The sequence below is a fragment of the Ahaetulla prasina genome, chromosome 3, assembly GCF_028640845.1.
Source record: "Ahaetulla prasina isolate Xishuangbanna chromosome 3, ASM2864084v1, whole genome shotgun sequence".
Classification (NCBI taxonomy): Eukaryota; Metazoa; Chordata; class Lepidosauria; order Squamata; family Colubridae; genus Ahaetulla; species Ahaetulla prasina.
The window spans coordinates 174,631,321-174,654,164 of NC_080541.1; the positions used below are offsets into that span (position 1 = coordinate 174,631,321).

At 37.1% G+C, this 22,844-nt stretch overlaps 1 protein-coding gene across 13 annotated transcripts in view; it reads right to left on the reverse strand.

The window, feature by feature from the left end:
- MAST2 (microtubule associated serine/threonine kinase 2) overlaps positions 1–22,844 on the reverse strand; it is a 178,369-nt gene that overhangs the window by 27,482 nt on the left and 128,043 nt on the right. For all 13 annotated transcript variants that reach the window (XM_058178904.1, XM_058178902.1, XM_058178898.1 and 10 more), the window contains 12 exons: positions 20,279–20,411; positions 18,237–18,304; positions 16,778–16,863; positions 13,572–13,780; positions 12,137–12,275; positions 9,788–9,920; positions 9,264–9,429; positions 6,946–7,047; positions 6,080–6,202; positions 5,378–5,487; positions 2,337–2,491; positions 173–474 (listed from right to left, as the gene is read on the reverse strand). In XM_058178904.1, coding sequence (XP_058034887.1) covers positions 173–474; positions 2,337–2,491; positions 5,378–5,487; positions 6,080–6,202; positions 6,946–7,047; positions 9,264–9,429; positions 9,788–9,920; positions 12,137–12,275; positions 13,572–13,780; positions 16,778–16,863; positions 18,237–18,304; positions 20,279–20,411 — 1,726 coding nt within the window. The remainder of the gene's footprint in view (positions 1–172; positions 475–2,336; positions 2,492–5,377; positions 5,488–6,079; positions 6,203–6,945; positions 7,048–9,263; positions 9,430–9,787; positions 9,921–12,136; positions 12,276–13,571; positions 13,781–16,777; positions 16,864–18,236; positions 18,305–20,278; positions 20,412–22,844) is intronic.

Genomic DNA, 22,844 nt, shown 5'->3' on the forward strand with positions numbered 1-22,844 from the left:
TTATGGGGAATGTCTTATTTTCAGGAAAACAGGGTATTTGCAGCCCACCAGGATTTCTAATTATCAATGTGGCCCTTTCCTCTCAACAAGTTGTGCAGGCCTGGTCTAACCTGACAGGCCAAATTATGATCACAGGCCACGAATTAAAGACAATGCTGCCAGTCCCATATACCTGTAAACGTTGAGCTGCTCATACTACTGACAGTTGAAGAAGGAGTTTTTAGTCCATCGTTATCACCCAGTTGGAGTTCTCTTTTTACAGACTGTTCTGAAATTAGATAAGGAAGACATTCCCGAGGTTGTGTCAGAGATAAAGATGTCCCATCCAACTGTTTCTTTTTTCCTTCTTCCTCAGCTGAAACGGCAAAACGAGGCATTTCGAGAAGCCCAGAACAATGCCGACGTACAGTTAAGGGTGGGCTGGAGTCACTCTCTGTATGAGAGGATTCAGACACTGAGATGTGTTTACGTAGTCTGAAAGGAAACAACAAAAGACATTGCCATCACTCACTTTGCACACAACAGGGTTTTAACATAAATCCATTAATGGTGGTAAAAGAGCATAGTAATACTAAAATCAGGCAAAGATAATTAAATTGAATTAATAAATGAAGAAAGAAAGTAAGGACGAGGAAAAAAATCAGACTGAACTTTATTTTTATTTACCTATTTATTACATTTATATCTTGACTATTTTTTACAGCAGTGGTCCTCAACCTTTGCGGATTGGTGGTCAGACTAGGGGGGGAGAAGAAAACTGGGCAGCATGAGTGGTGGGCCGGGACACGCAGACTAGTGGTGAAATCTAAATTTCTTTCCTACTGGTTCTATGAACATGGCTTGGTGGGCGTGGCTTGGTGGGGGTCATGTGACTGTGTGGGATCAAAATACAGAAACTGACTAACAATGTCCTGCTGAAGCAGGTTGGACTAGATGACCTCCAGGTACCTTCTAGCCCTGGATTATCCTCTGAAGCTGCGTCTAGTGCCAGGTTTGTAGTCCTTCCTTCCTCTCCTTTTTCCTCCCTCCCTCCCTCCTTTTCTTTCTTTCTTTTTCTTTCTCTCTCTCTCTCTCTCTCACGAACCCCCCAACCCCATTTCTTTGTCTAGCAGGCTTCAGCTTTTTTACCTTTTAAAAAATGCTTTTAAAAGTAAAAAACAAAAAGCCTCTAACGATCAGGCACCTCAGCTGGAATCGTCAGAGCCTTGTTTTAACCCTTTAAAAGCATTTTTTTACAACCTCTTTGTCCAAAGAGGTTGTTAAAAAATGCTTTTAAAAGTAAAAAAAAAGCCTCTGATAATCAGGCAACTCAGCTGGAATTGTCAGAACCTTTTAAAAGCATTTTTTACAACCTCTTCAGCCAAAGAGGTTGTAGAAAAAATGGCTTTTAAAAGGCTCTGACAATCCCAGCTGAGCTGCACAATCATCAGAGGCTTTTTTTTTTACTTTTAAAAGCATTTTTTGGCCGAAGAAAAAATGCTTTTAAAAGTAAAAAAACAAAAACAAAACCTGATGATCGCGTGGCTCAGCTGGGCATGGGTAGGGACAGGGATTTTTGCTAACCGTTCTCCGAACCACCCACCACCATTGCTACCGGATCAACCGATCTGGTCTGAACCAGGAGCATTTCACCCCTGATGCAGACACAGCCCTTGTGTGAATGGCGAGCCAATGCGCATGCATGCAGATCAACCTGCATGAGTGGCAAGCTGGTGTGTACGCATGCTAGTGTTCACCGGCCTGCAATGCAAGTGCACAAGTGCCTGCCGGTCCACCACACATGCACGTGAGTCACCATTGGTCCGCCACTTGCAGGGGACACATGCATGCTTCAGCTAGCCACTCACATGGCCCAATTCTGAATAGGTCATGGCCTGGTAGTAGAACATGACCCAGCAGCTGGGGACCCCTGTTTTCCAGGAAACCAGCTTATGAGGGGGAGTTTCCTTAAGGCTACTCCTTTATTAACAGCTCTATAAAGTAGTCTGTACTGAGAGACAGTTATGTGTCCAAAGTCACCCTTTGAGCTCTGTGGCTCAGGGGATGTAGAATTTGGTTCTTGAGACAGAGGCTGTTGCAGATGCTCTAGTGGATCTTGCTTGAGCAGGATATTGAACAAAATGTTATATGTAAGTCCATAACTTAGAAATTAGAAATTCTAGTTCTATGAATTAATCTCATCCCAATCTCCTTCTTTTTTCATAAAGCTAAATTAAACATTGTACTAAAATTGCATATTGATTTCTGATTTCATACGTTTTTTTCTCTCTCCAAAAAATATCCCTTTCCCCAAAAGATAACAATTAAACAATTAAAATATATTCACACAAACTCACATTTCAGGGGATCCAATCACCCAGCTGCGGTCTCGATTCTTCAAGCCCACAAGGCTATCATGTCTGTCATCCTTTTCTTCACTGAAGCTCCGTTTGGTGGGTGGTGGCGTTTTTCTCTCTTCATGGATGGAAAGACGTTCCATGCTGCTATATACCTACAGGTACAATGTAACTGTTAATCAGCAAACTAAATTATTAAATACTGATTTTGGTTGTCTTTTGATTAGCTACTGTTACTTATCTGTAATTGCAGAATTCATGAAATCTGAGAATTTAGACACATCAAACTGTAAACCTGTGAAGAGTGCTACACAAACAATTCTAAAGTTTACAGAATTGTTTAAAGTACAGCAACCAATACCCTTCATGTATAGTGAAATTAGGCACAGATGCCACCATATCTCTTCAATTCCAAAGACCAACATGGAGATTCTGAAGGAACAGTGAGTTACTTGAGACCAAGCACAATGTGGATAGTGGACAGTGTGGATTCACAGACGACCATTCAATGTAAACTACCATTACAAGTAAAACCACATCCTTTGAATGGACCTTAGAAGACTAGGAATAAACATTGATCCTGGAGAAATGATGTTAAACAGTACAAATAAAGAGAGAAAACACAGCTGGCTTCCAAAGAATGAAGTGGTGGTATTTAGAGATTGGGGGGAGGGGGAAGCAAAACAATGTCTTGATTTAAGAAAAGGGTTAAGACTGACTTCAGAAGGAAGGAAATATCTGGGGAAATGATTATCTTGTCCCTATGAAAAATAAGAAAAGCAGGTTCTCATTGTAAGGAACCTCTAAAAGCCAACAAGACAGCTGTTAGAAAAGTTACTTTCAATGGGAGAAGATGTATTCAATCTTTAGGCTCAAAAGATTTTGACAGTAATAGAGAACTGTTAGTGGACATGATAATTCAAAAGTTATACCCAGACATTTTTCAAATTATGTGTGCTCTCTTGAAGCAACACCTCCTCAGAAAAGGAAACCCGAATTTCCTTCACAACTTTCACTGATAATGGATATTATATAGATTTACAGAATTGTTGAGAGTCAGGCAGTGTACAAGTTTAAAATTGCCATCATCACCTGCATTCTTGCTCTTGCGTTGACAAGATTCTATCAAGTTAGTCTGTACTAGCCTAGGAACGTCCTGACATTCTCTGGCATGTGAATCAGAAATGGGGGTATCTATTTTCCCAAAAAATGGTGGAATGCCACCATAGATGCTTAGTCATTGGCAAGATGGAGTGTACCTTTGATAAAGGTAAAAATCATATGATTCCTTCACAGGCAGCAGAAAATGCAATCAGTCTCCCAAAGAGATACCTTTGTTCCCAGACACTACTTGGGATATAGTAGAAACTTTGGAGAAACAAGCATGCTCCAAGACAGAGAACTGCAAACTAAAAGAACTATGATGAGCGGATTTAATAAATGTAATATTTATAAATGTCTGGTGTGACTTTCACCAGGGCAAACAGGCATAGTTTATACCAACAGAAGAATAAATAAAATAAATTGAATTAGGAAGGGAAAAAAGCATTGCTATCAAGCAAAACCTCAGGGTTGAATGTGCTAACACTAAAAAAGGGAGGAATTTGATGGACCTTCCTGGAGCAGAACTTTTATTAACAATTCTGTATGCTTCAAGAAATTCAGAATGAACCTTTGTGCAAACACTTAACCCAAATAGGTGTGATGAAGAATAAAAAGATAATGGAACCCAAAACTTTCTCAGAGTGGAAGAAATGAACCATACTAATATATTTTTATATTTATTTCTACATACACGCACACACACACACATACCCACACACATACATAATTAAATATATAACAATTAATTGGATTAAAAACATATTTTCTTGTATTGGTGCTCCCTGGAATTCTTTTTACATTTGAAACAGACATTTTGGAAAGCAGTACTTTATCTGTTTAATGCTGAAAATGAATCAGTTGGTAACATTAAAAAACCCAGTTAATCTACTTCCCCCCCAAAACTCCACAGTAATAAGCCTAACCCAAAGAGGTATTTCAAAGAGAAACTATACCCCCAACTGACCATTGTGCGTATTCAATCATGCCTCAGTGGTTTTACACTGACATTTTAAATCACCGAAGAGTTAATTGGAAGGAGAAAAAAAATCATATTTCTAGGACTGAACTCAACTGAGAATCTGATTTGCATATCAAACTGATGAAAATATCATTATAAAAAATTCACAACATCACAGGGTAGTTATTAATAAATTATCTGGCCCAATTGTCAGACAAGACTTTCAAATGAGCCACCCACTTTGAATACAGCATTATTCTTCAAAGTGTAAAATATAAGCATGCCAACATCACATCCCCTAAAGATACTGGTTTAGTTTCCACTTTATTCTCTCTGCTCTCTCACAGAACTCCTTTCCAGTTTATATCAACCTTAATTTTCTTACAATATTCCTTAAGTTGGTAAAGTATCTGCTAATATATACATATATGCATATAAACAAAAGAATAGTCAGTGTGTGTGTTTATGTGCACGTGTAAACAAATAAGTAACTTCAGTTGTATCTGCAATTTCTAATTGTGATCAAAGAAAGTATGCGGCTTAAATTATTGAATTTAATGAATACTTATTAAATAGAATTTCAAAATTTATATTCCATGAACAAGTCACTCATGTGCCTTCTATGTCATCAAATTCATGTTTAGCATCTTTCATGATATCCTGACCTCAGTGTTCAATTTCTATTTTAAGACTGCTGAAAACCCAGCTTTGCAAAGATATGACATCACAAAAATTCAAAATATTCCATGGCACCCTTGTGAATTTGACGCAGTGCTCCACAGGACAATCATGGGGAGTTTGAGAAACGTGGCATATATCAAACCAACTTGTGACACCAGTCCATTTATAAAGAGCCCTCTATTGTACATATTGGTGACCTACTTTTGAAAAGTTGAGCTTCCAGCATACTATAGAGAGTTTTTCAAATTGTTTTCATCAGAATTTTCAAAATTTTCATTTATTCAGCAACACCTCATACCTTGCTAAATCTAGGTGAACATGAGGAAAACTGTCTAATTTTCATATGATCATCATCATTTGTGTCTTCCTCCTCCTCAGAATCTAAGTGTTGATATCGCTCAGTACGAGCTGCAAACAAGAAAACAGATTTGAGCTCAAGTATTTGCACAAGGAGAAAGCCTACCGTATTAGTATTTTCTGCACCTAGAAGCAAATGTAGTGTGGAAAGGCATAGGGGGCTGCCACAGTATGTCATGAGCATGCCAGGGTGTGGCTGCTGCAGTGTGGGAGGATGCACAGGCATGCAGACATGTGCAGGCACACACTACTGAGTACAAGATCTTGGGGAGAAGTACAGGATCTGCAGGAGAAAAAGCAGTCGGGTGGGGGAACAAGTTACAGGAATTATTGAAACTTTCCCTGCCCGCTTCCCCTTTGGTTTGCTTGTGGAAAGCAGGCAGGGAAGGTGCCAAATGGTGATCATGTGACCACAGGATGCTGGCAGGGGAGGTGCCAAATGGTGATCATGTGACCACAGGATGCTTCAACCATTGTTAAGTGCAAGCCAATTGCCAAGCACCCAGATCATGATGTTGGGGCAGCCAGAACTTCAAGGACTGGTTGTAAATACCACTCATTCATTGCTGTCGTAATTTCTTATATTTATGAAAACATAAGCAAAATGCTAAAATAATTATAATCTCTGATCGTTTTTCCTTACTGTCAAAATAACTAGTATCATCTTCTGACTCTAATTGTGGGATAAATTCTGCTTTTTGCCGTAGTAATCCATTCCAGTCTAAGTCTTTGAAGAACCTGTGTTGTTTCACTTCAAAAGCACTACCTGTAATGACAACAATTGTGAGGAATTCTTCATATAGTAGCAAGTACAGTTCATCTAAAATCTGAACAAAAATCAGAGCTCAGTAGAGATATGTTACACTAACTTTCTTCTCCAAAATAATGACAGTAGATGAATTGGTGGTGGTGTTTTAGCTCTTTGTGATAACAACCATAAATTCAAATACATCTGAATTACTTAACCATCATAAAGAAAGGAATAAGGGGATACTGCATGCAAGTATATGCATTTTTAAATTGTAAGTTAGTCTTTTATACAGTTTTTGTGAAGAATGAGAATCCATGTTCAATCTCATAAATTCTGATCAACAAAGCAGAATGCAAAATGTTTTAATATTGTTGCTGATGAAAGTATAGGGAACACTGAATAGAAATACTGGGACTTATCTAGCTATTTTCAGCAGATGCATTTTTAGAGGAATGTTTAAATATTGGCCAATATTAGTCTCTACTAAAACAAAATAAACTTTGTTACAGGTTCCACAAATACAATAATTGTACTAAATTATAAAGTGGCAAGCAACAAGCATTAAGATTACATATGCAATTATATTTTTGTACTTTGGAACTATTTACACTTTTGGGCTATTTCACTCTAAATTGATAAAATGGCACATAAGTGGCATATATGTATACCCAAAATGGTATATAACCTAATATTAGTAAGTATGAAAAAGTAAACAATTTACACGTCATTCTAAAATCATTTTTATAAATATGAAGCACCTGTTCCCAGTCTTTCCAAAGGGTTTTGTCGTAGGAGTTTACCAATTAAGTCCTGGGCATCTAGTGGTAAAGCTTCATCTCCTTCTGGCCAGACAATTTCATCTGCAGAAATCATATTGACAGGATTACACTCTGCACAGGATTCTATGCATAGAATAGTGTTTTCATGTCTCATGCCTCTCAACTTCCCCCTCAGATATAAGCCCCCCCCTCCTTGCTATCAATAGCATTCTTCAGTTAGAGGTGTTTGAGGGATCTGATCATTGGATCAAAATGATGAAAGCCAGATTGTGCTTTCATTCCTTTCATATGTTTGTGAAATATCATGACACACATAAAAAAGGAACAACACAATGCTGCTTTCATCTCCTGCCCTACTGACAACTCTGCTTTCAATGTCAGGAGACTCTCTTAATGAGAGATGTACCAAATGATATGCACAAGCAAATTAATGTGGTATTATGAAAGGCATTCTCCAGGTACACATAAAATAATTATCTATTCTGTCAACCACTGCTTGATTAAATGCATGTTTATAATATTAAATATATTACATATAGATAGATAAAATAATTGATTCAAGGACAGTCAATACTCAGAAAGGGCATGCCTGAAAGACACAGTTTAGATCCTCTCCTGGGGACAAAAAGGAAAAAAAGCATTGCTGCTTTATTTGATTTTGTGCCTTCAAGTCAATGTTGACTCTTGGCGACTGCCTGGACAGAAGGGGAACCTGGCAAGGAAGATTTCAGAAGTGGTTTGCCATTGCGTCCTTCAGGGAGGGAGGGAGAGAAGGAGGGGAGGGAGCTAACCCAAGGTCACTCAGCTCTCTTTGTGCCCAAGACTAAAACTCCTGGTCTCCAAGTTTCTAGACTTGTGATGTAATCCTATAGCAAACTGTCTTTCACTGCTGCTTTAAGAGTTGTGTTATGTTTAAATCTGAAATTCCATAAAGCAGCAGCATCGTTTTTCAGGCTCATATGGAAATCTGAAAAAAGATAAGTGTGCTTTAATGAATAGCTAAATATGTTGCCCTCAGAGGAGGTCTGAAGTACTTCTGAATCATTTTTGAAGTACAATATGCACGGTGCTACTGAATGTACTGCAGGGTGTTTTTTTTAAGGGTATGGCACATTAGCCAGGGATCACCGAGGTGGCTGGCTGGCTCTGTGAAAGGATTTTTTTCTGGTGGTGTTATCTAACCCACAAGATGCCTGAATGCCAGTAGGCAATCAGGGGGCTCCTTTCCTGTCCCTACGTGTTTTTTTCACTCACAGGAATCGAGCCACCGAGCTATGGAACTCAGCAGAGCGCAGGCTCAGCGTCTTACCACATGAGCCACTGCGGCCCCCATACATGTACTGCAGGTGATATGGATATTTAGCTATCAACTGGATTATTTTTTGTAATACAATTGTGTTGTATTACATAATACAATGTAATATAATTGTACTGTATGGAGGTTCTATGATCTAAAATAACATATTTAACACTGTAACACATTCAAATGTAAAATAACATGCCAGTATATATGGAAGTAGACTAATTTATTTTTTTACCCGTTACATTGTATATATATATATTAAAATTATTCTACATTCTTCTTATAACATTTAGCATCTTGAATCCTACTCTCTATGAATGTAGTTCCATCCACAGTACAGGGGTTTCCTGCCTCTCCCTTCCAAATGTTGCTAAATCTGGGAAAAATTCAAAAACCATCAAATATAATCCACTGGCCAATAGCAGAAACTAATAAAAAATTGGGAATACCCTTTTGGATCAGAGACAATGAAAACTGTATGACATATTAAAATAGCTATTTGTGTCATTTAAAAACATACAATGCTTATATATTTGGTTGGCTACATCAATGAGGCAGGTCTTTGGCATCGTCCCAAAGTACCCATGTTCTGTTTTACTACTGCTGACATGGGTGAATTAGCCAAATTATACTGTAGGCGAAGCCTTGAGTGTAATTGGCTCTGCTTTTGTGATTTCATGGATGACTTTGCAAATTCCAGGTTAGATAGTTGACAAATGAAGAACAGAAGCAAAACTTTTAATGAAATTTATGCATCTCTTGCTTTTCTTGCACCAACTGAATTGATATATGACATTTGCTTTTTAAGGTTGATTTTACTGTATTGCTGGGGAAATTACCTTGGTCCTGAAGGAGGCAGTATCCATTTTCCAAAATGAGATAAGCTAAGTAATGATAATAAATTACTAATATTGCTCTCATTTAATTAAATGATTTTTGAGCCATTTATCAATTTCAAGAAGACATTTAATACTTATAAAAGTTGGATACCTACCACTGATAACTTGCCCAAATAACTCTTCTGGGGTGTCTCCAAAAAATGGAACACAACCAACTAGAAATTCATACAAGATTATTCCCATGGCCCACCAGTCCACAGGCTTTCCATAACCTTGTCGCAATATTACTTCAGGCGCAATGTATTCTGGAGTCCCACATACCTGAAAAGAAAATTTTAAAATGTTAGGATGTAGAAAATCTCTAATGAAGAAAATCAAACAATAAAATTATAATGTAAATCATGTTTAAGCAATGTGGAATGGGTTCATTATTCATTACAAAAAAAGTAAATATTTTTAATTAAATACTTGCAGAAAAACATTTGAGATTTGATTAATTAAGTCCAAACTGAACAGAATTTTTCATAGCTATACTTAAAGGAGTTAAAACTTCAATTTTACTGTGATGTTTCTGGGTCAAGGTATAAAACCCATGTCGAACATATTTGCTTTAGGCAGTTTTTAAAAATTAATATATGCAGATATGCATAGTAATTTCAAAACTGTAATTTTGGCTTACTTGCTTATCCAAGAATTCTCTGGCATCTTTCTCAATATGACCTTCGTACAGATTAGTTGTCAAACTCATTAAGCCAATTTTGGAGAGGCCAAAATCAGTCAATTTGACGTGACCCATTGAGGTTATGAGAAGACTGAAAAAGGGGAATACAGATTAGTATTATAATGCCATTTATGAACATTTAATCATGCTACAATACCATGTTATTATTTATCAACACCCTCTTAACAAATATTACCCAGGCTGTCCTCAACGTATGACCGCAACTGAACCCAAAAATTCTGCTGCTAATCAAGACAGGTTGTTAAGTAAGGTTTGCCCCATTTTACGACCTTTTTGCTACAGTTATTGAGAATCACTCAATTTGTTAAGTGAATCATACAGTTGTTAAGTGAATCTGGCTTCCCCCATTGACTTTGCTTGTTGGAAGCCGGCTGGAAGGTTACAAATGGTGATCACGTGACCCTGAGACCATATTGGACAGTACAACTCTCATAAATAAATGCCAGGTACCAAGTGCCTAAACTTTGATCATATGACCATGGGGATGCTGCAATGGTCGTAAATGTAAAAACTGGTCATGTTTTTTTTCCAATGCTATTGAAAACCACTAAATGAATGGTTATAAGTCGAGAACTACCTATAACTTTATATCTCATTACTGTAGAAAGTATCTAACAGTGTTGGCGAACCTTTTCGGCACCGAGTACTGAAACAGGAGCGTGCGCACATTGGGGGAGCACCAGAAACCAAAACAGCAGCTCCCCGGCATGCAAGCATGGGAGCACCGGAAACCGGAAGAGCAGTTCCCTGGCATACACACAAGCTGGGAAGCTGAGCTTCCGGTTTCCAATGTACACATGCACGGCGGTCACCTGGTCTTCAGGTTTCTGGCATACGCACATGCACGAAGACCAACTGGCTGGCGTGCATGTGCATGCCAGAAACCAAAAGCTCAGCTGCCCAGTGCATGCATGCGCACCAGGGAGCTGCAATTCCGGTTTCCGGTGCCCCCACGTGCGCGAAGACCAGCTGGCCAGCACGCATGTGCATGTCGGAACCCGGAAGAGCAATGGGTGACGGCTGGGGTGCCCAGAGAGATGGCTCTGCATGCCACTTCCAGCACATGTGCCATAGGTTTGCCATCACGGATCTAACTTAAGAAGATACTGAAAATCTTAAAGGATTATTTCAATACAGTAAACATTCAGTAACATTTGAAATATGCGTTTCTATGCGTTTTGCATACTACTTATTATGAAACCATCTATACTACCTGCCTTCCTGCCATGGGAATTAAGCTTAGAAAGCTCTCATTGGATTGTGGCAACAATTTAGGTAAAAGTAACTACAAACCACAAAAGATTCCCATTCAGCTATGCCTCCAATCATATACCCTGTTTGAGGAATCTTTCCTCTCCTCCCCCCACATCTGCCTCCTTGTTGACAATGTATTTCAACAAGAAACGAGAAAAAAAAAAGTGAAAGAAAGCCAGAATTAGCTATGTCATAGCCCAAGTTTGTTTTTGGCCATGGTTACTGGCAATTCTATTATTGTTTATTATCAGCCCATGGCCTATGAGGTTAATATTTTCACTAGAATATGACTTTTGACATACATTTCCCCATTTGTACATGAAACTAACAATCACCATTTATATTTATCTAAGCCTTGCTATAAAAGGAATTACCTACTACATAACACTTTAAAGAAAAAGATCAGGGTCTACTTTTAGTTAGATTTGAATACCTTTATATACAGACATTGAATTGGACCCAAAACTAGTAATGCTTTTAAACAAATTAATTTAAATCAATGAGTTTTTTAAAAAAATGTTCTTGAATTGATTTCTGGATACTGCATCCATGTACACTTCTTGCTGGTGTCACAGAATTGGTTTTTCATTGCTTTCTTCCAGAAAATTTAAATTCTTACTAGTTGAAATTCTTACTAATTTAAATTCTATCTTTATTCTTTGCTTTACAGTATCACACATTAAAGGTTTGAGCCAAGTACATGTGTATAAAATGATAAAATTATAGCCCTGTTCACCTTGCACTTTTACTGGGTATTAAATGTAATGTCCTTGTAGAAGGACATTCAAAGCTTTCCTATTGTTGAAATGCCTCAATTTAAATTTAGGACACAATTAATGAAATAATAGCTTTTCAATAAATTTTACTGACATAATCACAATCTGATATTTGTCAAGAAACAATTCAAGAATAAATATTGTAATGAAAGGTTGCCCTTCTAGAGGAGAAAAAATAGTACAAGTTGTTGCTACAGATATTTTTAGAATGAACAGCTGCAACTGCAAGTACAAACATGAGAAGTTAAAAGCATACTTGTCAGGTTTTAGGTCACGGTGGACAATTCCATAATTGTGGAGGTATTCTAATGCCAGGACAGTTTCTGCAAAATACATTCTTGCCATATCTACAGGCAATGCTCCAATGTTCTTCAAAAGAGTTGCACAATCCCCTCCTAGATCACAATAAAAACATAATTTCTATGTTCACTATCGGACTACACAAAGCTGACAGTATATCATGTTATATACAGTATATTCCTACCTGTGTCTAATCCAGGGGTGAAATGCTCCTGGTTCGGACCACCTGGTCCGGTAGCGAAGGCTGCGGGTGGTTCGGAGAACCGGTAGCAAAAATCCTTGCCCCCACCCCACATGCCCAACTGAGCCGCACGATCATCAGAAGGGTTTATTTTTTATTCTTCAGCCAAAAAAATGTTTTTAAAAGTAAAAAAAAAAAGCCTCTGATGATCGCGCGGCTCAGCTGGGATTGTCAGAGCCTTTTAAAAGCATTTTTTCTACAACCGGTAGAATCGGTTTCTACAACCGAGAATCGTCAGAGGCTTTTTTTTCTTTTAAAGGCAAAAAAAAATGCTTTTAAATGAAAAGAAAAGCCTCTGATAATCAGGCAACTCAGCTGGGATCATCAGAGCCTTTTAAAAGCATTTTTACAACCTCTTCAGCAAAAGAGGTTGTAGAAAAAATGCTTTCAAAAGTAAAAAAAAAAGTTGACCATGCCCTCCCAGTCACATTACCCACCACCACCACCAAGCCATGCCCACAGAACCAGTAGTAACAAATTTTACATTTCACCACTGGTCTAATCAAAAGAAAACTCTAGACTAGGAGTTTTGAATGTTATTTATTGGACCAATATTGGTCCAATATTTTAGTCCAATGCATTATCTTTGAAATAATAGATCAGTTTCCAGATTCATTCTCAATAGGTACATATAACTGAGGAATGTTACATTAATATATAAAAGGAGCAAAAAATAAGATATTTCCTCATACCCTGCCATACAATTCTAAACAGATAATGATATGGAAGAAGATCAGGGAAATGTAAGGCAGATAGGAATATAATTAGGTGGTGATGAATTAGGAAAAATTAGGAAGCATTTGGTGCCTGTTTCCTCTTCTGGATCAATTAGCTCATTCCACATCCAGCTGTATTGCTTTGGCTGCTGTTGATAAATGTCAACTCTATTGGTAAGATCTCTTTAATTCAGAATAAAGTGATGGACAAATATGCAGACTTGGCATTTATTACTGAAATATGGTGGAGTAGAGCAAGTTTTATAGCACAATATATTCATTCTATCTTGAAAGATATGAAACAAATCCTAGGCTGAGAAAATAATGGAAGTACCCTAGCATCTAAATGAATCATCATATTTAATCTCTCTTTTCCTAATGAAAACCACTTTGATTAATACATTTATTATAATGTCTGGGTAAATTCTGTATACCTTCCACATACTCCATGACCATGCAAAGATGCCGCTTGGTTTCAAAGGAGCAAAACATGCTGACAACAAAAGGATTTTCTGCAAAAGTTAGGATGTCCCTCTCCACAAAAGCTTGCTGAATTTGGTTCCTCAAAATAAGGTTCTGCTTATTAATCTTCTTTATTGCGAAACGTTGACGTGTATTCCGGTGGCGCACCAAGAACACTGCACTGTGGTAACACATGAACAATATGTTATATAGGAAATGAGAAAGAATACATCTGAAGTTTCACCTGTTTCACCAGTCCATAAAGCTAGAAAGAACTCACAAAATGGACATGATTAACTAGCGCCAAGTAATTTGTCTTTGTTCTCCAGGCTCTACTTGAATTTTAAAGTTAATTATTTTATAGTAAAGGATAGAGTTTTATATGGGATTCAATAATCATGAATGAAAGTAGAAACCAAGTAAGAACAAAAGACTCTTAGAAATAAATATATTTACCAAGTTAGCATTACAAAATTTGAAATATTAAATTTGTTTCATTCATATCTAACCTTTACTTGAAATATAACTTCTATAGTCAAATATTATTTTTATTTTTATCAACTCCCTATAAAAAGGGATTTTTATACCCTTTTGTTTGACTCAGTATCCCTCTGAAAAAACTGGCCACTTTTCTTTCTTTGAAAGAGACTTTCAGGTAGAGGTGTGCAGCCATTTAATCCAAAAGAGAAAAGGTACATCTAAAGCACCTATCAGTGCCTCCTTCAGCTGACAGGTACAGCAAGTGTGTTCAGTCAGATCCCTTCCAAAGCATCTTTTCTGCTTCAGATCTGAATAGCTGCACATCCATATTTATTAGGGATTTGCAAAACATTCTGCATATAAATTATTCTGTATACATAACAGCTAGTTTGGGATGATGTCAGCCTAAGTCAAAACATTTTCTAGGTATGGTCCTGCTGCTATCTTTTTGGGCTCAACGTGTGCTGGAACTTTGTGGGGAAATAGCAGGAACAGAAGAAGCAACTGGTACATCTAGAGAGCCATTCTGAAGCTAACTAATTATAGAGATTGGCAAGTGAGTTACAAAGGAAAGAATTGCAGCTTGACAATTGGACTCATTGATGGACTGGTACATCTGCTTGATCAGGGGATAACTGGTGTGCAAGTGTTTAGTTGCCTGCTGCCTCAGAGGCAGCCTCCAGATCTCAATTCCATTTCTATTTTTTTTCCATTTGTAGTTTTAATTTTGATCCAAGATACTGTATTGAACAAGAGCTTTAATCAGATGTAAAAAAAAAAAAGAATGAAAGAGATTCAGTCAGTTTTTGAGTTTAAATACTCCCTTTCCCCCAAATCAAGATAGCTGGCTTATTGGGGGATTCCTCCAATGAGTTCTGTGACCGCACAGAACTGGTACTGAGTGCATTGCAACTTGCATGTACATTCAAGAAGGCCCTTTCTTTTTATACTTTAACAAAAGGTTTGCCCACAGGGCTTCTCTTCCCTCCCAACTCCAGTTTAGGGTTCACTCACTCCTTATAAAAACTTCACTAAATAAACCAAGGCTGTGAGAGCTAAGCTACTGCGAGTGGGGATATGATCAATATTTAGTGATCAAAGTAAGGCTGTAAGGAGGCTTGATTTTAGCATTATGCCTAGTCTTCCTGAGGCAGTAATGGTGCCATGTAATGGCCTCACGGTGACTCAGGAGCATTTCCCCTTCATAAAATGAATGGGAGTTGGCATTTCAGGAAACCATGCACCCATTTCTCTTGTTAGGAACACAGGAACAGAAATAATGGTCAGAGAAGGAGGAGCAACTGTTGCCTCCTAAATGTAAGTGCACTGAAAGCACAGTGCATGGTGGTTCTGGTGACCCAGATGCAACAGCAGAATTCTACCTATGACCAAAGAGGACATGTCACAGGCATGATATTCGGGATTCGGGAGAAGGGCGGTATAAAAATCGAAATAAATAAATAAATAAATATGCAAGGCACTTATCTGCAGGGGAAGTGGGCAGTTGCAGCAAGTTGACATTTTGTCATGACACAGCTACCCAAAGGGGTGAGATCTGCATGATAATACCATAACATATTTAAATGCCCCTACTCCCTACAGCCCCCTTTGGGGAAAAGGGACAATAGCCGATTAGAATCAGCCTGCTTCTAGTAAGGTATCGACTAGTGATGATGACTAGCCAGGAGGATAGAGTGGTCTAAAGGCATCAGGCATGATATATGGTGTCATACAGATAATGTCTCTGAGGGACCAGCAATTCAATCTGATGCAGGATGCCAGTTTCTGATTGCTTTTGATTACTAATATGCCACTTTCAGCAGGCAAATTATACCTTCCCTATAGTTGGGACTGTGACCAGCAGCACACCTCAACATTTATCTCCACTTCATCTTGGATATTTGGGCCACCTAACATGGAATAGGCACTTCTTACATTACACTCACTGGCACAATGGTACATGGGTATGAAAAGGTCTTTGCTGCTATAGTTCTGTCAGTTCTCATGTTAATTGTGTAAAATGATTTCTGCTTTGAGGTGCCCAGTGCCAGGTCATCTCAGCTGTCACTAAGGTGAATGCTGTTATAGATATATGCAATATGATTACTTCCACTTGGATGTAAAGGGGAGCCTTGCTCACATTACAAAATAAGGGAGAAATCTATCCCTGTAGCAGAGGGACGAGCTCTCCATCCTTGCATTATCAGGATTCAATTTCTGTGGAAACTTGCATTGATGATTTTCTTATTAAATGCATTGCGGATGAACACATGAAATTCACATGTGGAAGTGGGACCTTAGAAGCATAGGGCTCATTTCCAGCCCTTTTGTAATAATTGTGATTACTGTGGCACTTTCCAATAATGGTTTGTTTCTCTCTAAAACAGCAGTGTGAGGGAGGGAGAGCACACAAATTTTCTCATCCTGTTACCCTCCTCCATGGTTTCAGCAGAACCACCACAGGAACCAGCTTTATTCTACTGCAGAGTTATCACAAATTTCAGGGAAGGAAACATTTTAAAGTTAGAAAAAAGCCTACAGTTTTATTCCTGTAACTTACAAAACAAATGGCATATACAATGTCTTCAGCAGCCATTTTAAAATATTAGCATACAAACATTGGCATTCTCACAACATTAACCTATTGTTTAAAATCTCATTTTAAAAAACAAATGCTAGTATAACTTATTACTCTTACCCATATGCCCCATTACTGATCAATTTAATAGTTTCAAACTCCTCTTCTGATGGTGTTTTCTTGGATTGCAAAGTTGCTCCCCGATTCTGAAAATAGCAAAAATAGCTTTCATTCTACTTTTAATCTATTAAATATGTAACTGATATTAACCACTGACCCAATTCTTCTTGGGAAGTATAAATGAATAGAAATATTATGATTTCATTGTGCTGCTAAAGCTACTTGTGAGTTTTCTGCTACCCTGACAATTTCCATAATAAAATTGGAAGGAGCTTGAACCTGAGTAAGTGAACAGAGAGCTTGGTGAACTAGGGACTGCCCACCTGTGGGCTGGATCTCTGGCCCTCCTGGGTGGTACAAGCTGTGAAGGAGTAGATGAACTGGATCTCAGTTCTGATGAATGCCTCCTTGCAAGAGGAGCTAATACAACCATTCTTCAAAAAGGCACAGATAACCCTATTTCTTAAAGAAATAGGCTGAGACTCAACCTAAGCAAAATTAAATGACTGTTGATTAGAAGTCAACAGAGTCCAGAACAGTAATAACTTTAGTATTAAATGAGGTCACACTTCCTACAAAAAGATATGAGGGTATGACAATAAGAGTAATTTCTCAAAATTCCAACCTAACATGATTTTTTATGAGCCGTGGTGGTGCAGTGGTTAGAATGCAATATAGCAGGCCAATTCTGCTGATCCAATAGTTTGATCCTCACCAGTTCAAGGTCGACTCAGTCTTCCATCCTTCTGAGGTCAGTTAAATGAGGACCCAGATTGTTGGAAGCAATATGCTGATTCTATAAACCATTTAGAATAGGGGTGTCAAACTCGTGGCCCAGGGGCCAGATGCATCACGTGCTGGCCCCGCCACCATCCAGTTTAGCGAAGGGGGGAAAAAATCCCAATATGTCACGTGACAACGCCGTGACGATGCGAGTTTGACACCCCTGAGTTAAACAGTGCTGTAAAGCACAATGAAGTGGTATATAAGTCTAAGTGCTATCAGAAATATGGCTGCTCTAACAAATTTAATTTTCTATTCATTTTCTAACTATTTCCCATTATAATACTTAATTTTATTCAATGCTACCTTGTCCAATACTATGGAAAAACGAACTCGAATCCTTAGGGAGGAAAAATAAAAATAAAAAAACCTAAAATAATGTGACTGTATAAGTGTTCATACCCTCTTATAAGTATGGATGTGGCTATGTATGTTATACTAGCTTGTAAGTTATAACAGCTTGTGTGTTATAGTAAAGGTGGGAAAAATTCTGAAGTGCTTTATCTTGGTCTGATTTTTTTACACTCAAAAATCTGGCATTTTAACAGGGGTGTGTAGACACTCTATATCCACTGTAATTATCGTTAGAAAAAATGTACATATACACATCTTATACTTTGCTAATAACAGTGCAGAAACGTTTTTGTATTATGGAATGGAGCTGTTAAATCACTACCTTTCCTTCTGCAGAATCATCTGTCTCTGGAGTATCTGGACTATCACAGCTATTCAGCTGGGCCATTTCTGGAAAGAAAAGAAAAATATGCTTTTAAGATGTAACAGTATACAATCATTGGTATTCAAAGAATAATACACCTACTCCCTTATCTCATTTGCAGTACTTCCTGCACAGTGTGTGTGTGTGTGTGTGTGTGTGTGTGTGTGTGTGCGCGCGCACGCCTTTGAGTCAGCCTTGACACCTGGCAATTGCTGAACAATTCCCTACAGTTTTCTTGACAGCATTTTCAAAAGTAGTTTGCCACTGCCTGCCTTCTTCCTTGGCCTGAGAAACACTGACTAATATAAAGAGTGGGAAAGTTTTTGCAGGGGGCCTATGTTGGATGCTGGTGGGTAGAAAACAGTAGCACACAAGATTTTTCATGCCGAGAGCTTTTCTGCCAAACCAAAATGTCATGGATGGTCACTGTAATTAACTTATATCACTTTACTTTGTAACTATGCAAATATATCTCCTTAGTATTGGTAAGGTTATTCGGAATAATATATAAGATAGATTCTATATTTTCTCATAACCCTTTTTCTCAAGACCTTTTTTATGTTTAAAATAAGTGAGATGGCTATAATGTTCATTTTTGAGTCCTATTACAGCTTTTTGTATGTTACATGTTTTTTGCTTTCTGTTGCTTTTTTTAATTTCAAAGTTATTTCAGTTTATGAGTCATATAAGCCTCAGCAAAATTCCAAGACAAAAATGAAAAATACCAAATACCATTTGTCATCTTCAGTACAAATTATTGTACTCTTGACACTAAATTTTGCTGTAAAAAATTTTCTCCTATAAAAAGCTAATTTATCCTTTCACTGTTTTTGTGTGCAATATTCAGAAAAATTAGTCTGCAACATGTGAATTTCTATTTAATGCACAAGATATACAACAATGACAGATATGATATGCATGGTCCCTTCACACACAAAATTAGTGGGCTAATTCTAGTATTGAGCAGTCAAGAATAGAATAGCACAGTGTTTCTCAACCTCAACCTTTAAGGATGTCAACTCTCAGAATTCGTAAAGTCATTGAGAATGAGAAAAGTTGGCATACAGTACTCCCCTAGGAAAGGCAGTTGAAGTCCAATGGAGCCATCCTCATAGGAGGAAAGTGATAGGGATGGTAATTTTTTTTGTTCCCATTTCACTTAGTTTGGGAGGGATTCGTTGCAAATGCAGGGGAAACAGAAGACTCACCCTTTCCAGCTCATAGGATCACCTTTTTGTTGAGTTCTGGTTTGTGCAAGTTGGAGTGTGCAATATGTACTATTATATTCTATATACTATTATATATTATATACTATTATATACTATAATATTACATATTGCACACTCCAAATTGCACAAACCAGAATTCAACAAAAAGGTGGTCCTATGGGCTGGAAAGGATAAGTCTTCTGTTTCCCCTGCATTTATATACTATAAGAGACGCGGTGGCTCAGTGGCTAAGGTGCTGAATTTGTTGATTGAAAGGTCAGCAGTTCAGTGGTTTGAATCCCTAGTGTCGCATAATGGGGTGAGTTTCCGTTACTTGTCCCACCTTCTGCAACCTAGCAATTCAAAAGCACGTAAAAAATGCAAGTAGAAAAATAGGGACCACCTTTGATGGGAACGTAACAGCGTTCCGTGCGCCTTTGGCGTTTAGTCATGCCAGCCACATGACCACAGAGACATCTTCGGACAGCGCTGGCTCTTTGGCTTTGAAACGGAGATGAACACCACCCCCTAGAGTCGGGAATGACTAGCACATATATATGTGAGAGGAACCTTTACCTTTACCTTTATACTATATCATTAAAGTAATAATTAAAATGCATAGGCACACTATATAAATGTAATACGACACTGTAATACTTACAGACATTCTTAACAGTTGATATGCTCATTAGATTTTATGTGCTAGTTAATGTTTGTGAGAATGACTAAGATGCTTTGTGACATCCTACTCTTTTCTGCTTCATTATAGTTCTAAGAATACAATGCTCTCACCCTCCAAGGGATCCCTGGTAAGGCCCAGCTGGCATATAATATAACGAGGGATGTCACATTTAATTCCTCCCCCTTCTTTGGCATGGCCTTCAGCAGCCTCTAGCAGATGGTAGAACTCTTCGGGATCAAACTCCTAAAGCAAAAGGATACAGAAAGAGAATATTTAATCTGATTTCAAAAACAAATGCTTATAACTCTAGGTATAATTTATTTTAAGAAAGATGAGAATAAAATGCATAGTTTAACTTAAATTTCTGCGAGTTTGTAAGTCCAAATTGAAACCTGATTTCAAGTTTATGACACAACTCAGCATTGCTCTCGGGGCATAGTTGTGTTTTAGAAAAATGTAAATTGGTAGATAAAAGATGATTCAGAATATTACTAAAACTTCTCATTAAGGCACCATAAAGGGCAATGAAAGATTAGACAACAGAATTATGGAAACAATTTTTCTTATTTCTTAATGAAAAATATTTTTCTTATTTTATTTAGTCTTACAACTCTGCAGTGAGACTATTTTGCACTGCATAACTATGGAACAGATATGCAAAAGCATCATACCCTGTCTACTAAAATAGCTGGTTCATCAGCGAGGTCAAGAAGAGCCATTTGGCTGAGCTAGAAAGGCACACAACTGAAACTACTCTCAATGATTAATTTAAAAATGTTATGGGAATTGAAAAAATAGCCATATAAGGAGCGAGACAGCCCATAACATGCAGTGTAATGCTCCAATTTGTGTTGTAAAGTACTTCTATACAATTTAGGGAAAGTAGAAGAAATATTAATCAGAAAAATCCCTGATCTAAATTGGGCAACCATTGCATTCTATGTAGTAACAGTATAAAAAAGAGGGAAATAGCTGATAGATTAATAACAGATTCCACCCACCTTCCCTTGCTCAGCTTCCCCTCATCCTTTAACTTAAATTTTTTATTTTTATAATGTTTTACTCTGAGTCCCTTGGGAGATAGGGCAGTATATAAATACGATTAAATAAATAAATAAATAAATTATATTCATACTGTTGTATTGCTTTATTCTTTTTAACATTGTAAACTGCCCAGAGTCACCTTGTGGTTGAGATGGGTGGCAAATAAATTCAACAAAGAAAATAAAAAGGTATTGTATTATTTATATAGAATACCTAGAATGGATTAAATATCACTAGAACTAGAACATTTCCTGAAGTCACATGAATAATCTTAAATATGCTACGGTACTAAAAAACTAGTGACTTGAAAATTATAATGTAATTGTATTAAACTGCTCTGTTTGGAGATATTCCAGGCTGCATTATATTATTATTTTGGCATTCAGCCACTTGGCACATAATGCGTGATTAGAGGGAAAGACTAATCCTTTTTTATTTCAAAAAAGCATATGTAATTGTAATTACATTTTGAATTTTTCATTGTACATTGTAGGAAGGATCTCTTTTATAAAAAATAATTTGCAATAATCAATTAAGGGCATTAAAATGTTCATTTCTCCACCAGCAGTACACAAAAACAAGAAGAATGAAACCAGATGCTCTTTATTATTATAGGAAATCAACAGTAATAACAGGAGCAAGCCGATGACTGATTAAATGAATAAATTTGGCACATGATATAATAAACTGAACTACAAAAAACATTAAGTATAACCCAAACAGTATTGACACGGCTAACTGTATATTTTTCAGTCCTGACATATCATTTGACAACTGTCACAACCAGCTTCACATTATCACTGTTAAATTTCAGCCTCCATCTGCTTCCATTTTCATTTTAAAACAATTTTGAGGCTAATTAATATCTTTCCATATCCCAGTTAATGATGTATGCATATAACTAAAAGTAGTTGGTTCAGCACGATTTTTATGAACAGCCCTATACAGACTTGCAAAGGGTAATATAAGTAAACATTCCTTTTAATAAGCATAATTACAAGCAGAATATCATACTGACCTACTTTTAATTTAAATATGCTCTCAAAATTATACTTTCATATAAGAATTTTTGAAGGAGTCCATGTAATATGCATACACATTCAGAATCACATTTTGTAGAATTCCTGAAGCTTTTATTGATGTGTAGTTTATCACATATCTTTTTAAAAAGCTCCAGTAAAATCAAGTCAGTTCATTATCAAGTGAAACAGATTAATTATGATAAATTCTTATTTTATTATTTACCTACAGTAGAAAACTGTACATTTAATTTAAATGAAGCAATTAGGCTTTTGATTTTTTTTAAAAAATATCTTCCAGATAGCTCAGCAATTGATTTTTCAAAAAGGATTTGAAATATACATTAGTGATCAACTGTTCAAAGAGGGGAAAAATCTACATCAGAAGGGTAACTCTTTGGCTGCAGTCCCATTAGTTTCAAATAGATAAAATAACTTTCAGTTCAAATATTACAAAGTTATCTAGGGAATTTAAGGCCTAAAGGTTTTTGAAGAAGTGGATATGTAATGCTATAGCTTCCTTATGCATAGAATACACTATATTAATATATAAAATTGAAATCATTTTTAAATTTGATATACCAGACTAAGAATAATAAGATCCAGGTTCAAA